General features: G+C 38.8%; 1 protein-coding gene across 1 annotated transcript in view; it reads left to right on the top strand.

The window, feature by feature from the left end:
* The window catches only part of LOC115816702 (adhesion G protein-coupled receptor L1), a 40,192-nt gene that overhangs the window by 33,803 nt on the left and 3,889 nt on the right, over positions 1 to 2,500 (top strand). Inside the window, exon 19 of the mRNA XM_030779766.1 lies at positions 1,642 to 1,733. Within this exon, the coding sequence (XP_030635626.1) occupies positions 1,642 to 1,733 (92 nt within the window). The remainder of the gene's footprint in view (positions 1 to 1,641; positions 1,734 to 2,500) is intronic.

The following is a 2,500-nucleotide window of genomic DNA, read 5'->3' as shown; positions in this document are numbered from 1 at the left end:
GAAACCAGACAGGCTGTAAAGCAGGTGTGTGAGAATCAGTCAGTTTTACTTTTAAACATGTGGATAAATATTAAAATACCTGGACAGAGCAGACACAGCCATTGTAGCCTTCGCTCCTGTCTGCTACTGTACATGCGTGTTAAATTGAACCATTAAAGCGTTAGCAGAAGTGATGGTTCAAGCTAATTGTTGGTTGTTAGAAAAGAACTCAGAGTTACGAGAAATAAAGTCAGAATTGCAAAAAGAAAAAAAAGTGAGAATTGCAAGAAATAAAGTTGCAATTTAGTCACAACTCACACGCTATAAGTCTTACACAGATTTAGTCAGAGGTCACATTCTGTAAGTCTTACATAGATTTAGTCAGAGGTCACATTCTGTAAGTCTTACATAGATTTAGTCAGAGGTCACATTTTGTAAGTTTTACATAGATTTAGTCAGAAGTCTCATTCTGTAAGTCTTACATAGATTTAGTCAGAAGTCACACACTGTAAGTCTTACATAGATTTAGTCAGAAGTCACATTCTGTAAATCCTGCAGAGACATAATCTCAACACATGCACTGTAAATCCCAGAGAGTGAACTCATGGCGCTCAATTAAGTCATTAGTCTCAGCGCTCAACTCGAGAGCCACAAATCTTAGTTAAAAAGTCATCAGCCTTAGTACTCAAGTCATATGTCTTTATATATTATAGTTCTCAAGTCAAAGGCCTTAATAAGTCATATGTCTTTATATATTATAGTTCTCAAGTCAAAGGCCTTAACAAGTCATATGTCTTTATATATTATAGTTCTCAAGTCAAAGGCCTTAACAAGTCATATGTCTTGATATATTATAGTTCTCAAGTCAAAGGCCTCAATAAGTCATATGTCTTGATAAATTACAGTTCTCAAGTCAAAGGCCTTAATAAGTCATATGTCTTGATAAATTACAGTTCTCAAGTCAAAGGCCTTAATAAGTCATATGCCTTGATATATTATAGTTCTCAAGTCAAAGGCCTCAATAAGTCATATGTCTTTAAAAATTTCAGTTCTCAAGTCAGTGGCCTTAATAAGTCATATGTCTCAGCTCATACCCTGTGTTTACAGCCTAAATTTACAAACCATGTCCTAATGTATCAGTCCTCAGACTAAATTTAAAAATCATGTCCTAATTTATCACTCCTCGGGCTTGACAGGCCAAACTGCTCATGGTACCTACAGAAAAGTCTTATAAAACAACTGCATGTTAAAAATCATGTTACGTGCATGTTAAATATCAGATTACAAGCATGTTAAATATCAGATTACTTCATGTTAAAAAATCAGATTAGTGCGTGTTAAAAACTAGATTACAAGAATGTTAAATATCAGATTACTGCATGTTAAAAATCAGATCACATGCATGTTCTCCAGATCATGCCGTGATTGTTCAAACATTCAGCGTTTATTACACGTGCTGGTTTTGCTGTATGGTGTTTGTGCCATTATAACTCTGATCTGTAAACTGTGGAGAAGAGTTGTCCCTAAATAAATACTGAAGTAAAACGTACTGTACGTTCAGTAATATGTTGTTATTGTGTAATCAAATGGATTTTCTCTTAGCTGGATGTGATCATTGTGTGATCAACACAGTACCTGTGCTCTGGGCTCTTCTGTCCACAGCTCGACCTGGTTGTCTTGGTGATAACGGTTCATAGAATGATCCGGCACTCCACCGTGCTCAAGCCAGACTCCAGCCGCTTCGACAACATCAAGTAAGAGCCCCAGGGTTCCCTCTCAGAGCAGAGACAAACACATAGAGGTGTAAGAGGAGAAACAGTGTGAATAAAGAAAAGAGAAGAGGGTTTATTAAAGCAAGGTGGAAACACAGCAATCATAAGAGGTTCTCTTACCTACAGCAGCAATAATGACTTTCCCAAAGCAAAGAATGTACCCCTCTCATCTCTCCTCACCCTGTTCCTGTCTAGCTCTCTCTCTCTCTCTTTCCGTCTCTCTCTCCCTCTATCTCTTTCCCTCTCTCTCTCTCTCTCTCTCTCTCTCCCTCTCTCTCTCTCTCTTTCCGGCTCTCCTTCGCTCTCTCTCTCTCTCTCTCTCTCTCTCTCTTTCCATCTCTCTTTCCCTCTCTCTCTCTCTCTCTCTCTCTCCCTCTCTCTCTCTCTCTCTCTCTTTCCATCTCTCTTTCCCTCTCTCTCTCTCTCTCTCTCTCTTTCCGTCTCTCTCTCCCTCTCTCTCTCTCTCTCTCTCTCCCTCTCTCTCTCTCTCTCTCTCCATCTCTCTTTCCCTCTCTCTCTCTCCCTCTCTCTCTCTCTCTCTCTCTCTCTCTCTCTCTCTCTCGCTCTGTCTCTCTCTGTCATTTGTACTCTGTCATACTGTAGAGCAGATAGATTAGAATTAGAGTCAGGGGACAGATTGAAACAGATAAGTTGAAACAGATTAATTAATTAATTTATTTTTTAATTATTTTTAATCAGTTCTCTCTCTCTCTCTCTCTCTCTCTCTCTCTCTCTCTCTCTCTCTCTAT

The sequence above is a fragment of the Chanos chanos genome, chromosome 7 (assembly GCF_902362185.1).
Source record: "Chanos chanos chromosome 7, fChaCha1.1, whole genome shotgun sequence".
Classification (NCBI taxonomy): domain Eukaryota; kingdom Metazoa; phylum Chordata; class Actinopteri; order Gonorynchiformes; family Chanidae; genus Chanos; species Chanos chanos.
This window is presented reverse-complemented; position numbering and strand designations above follow the sequence as displayed.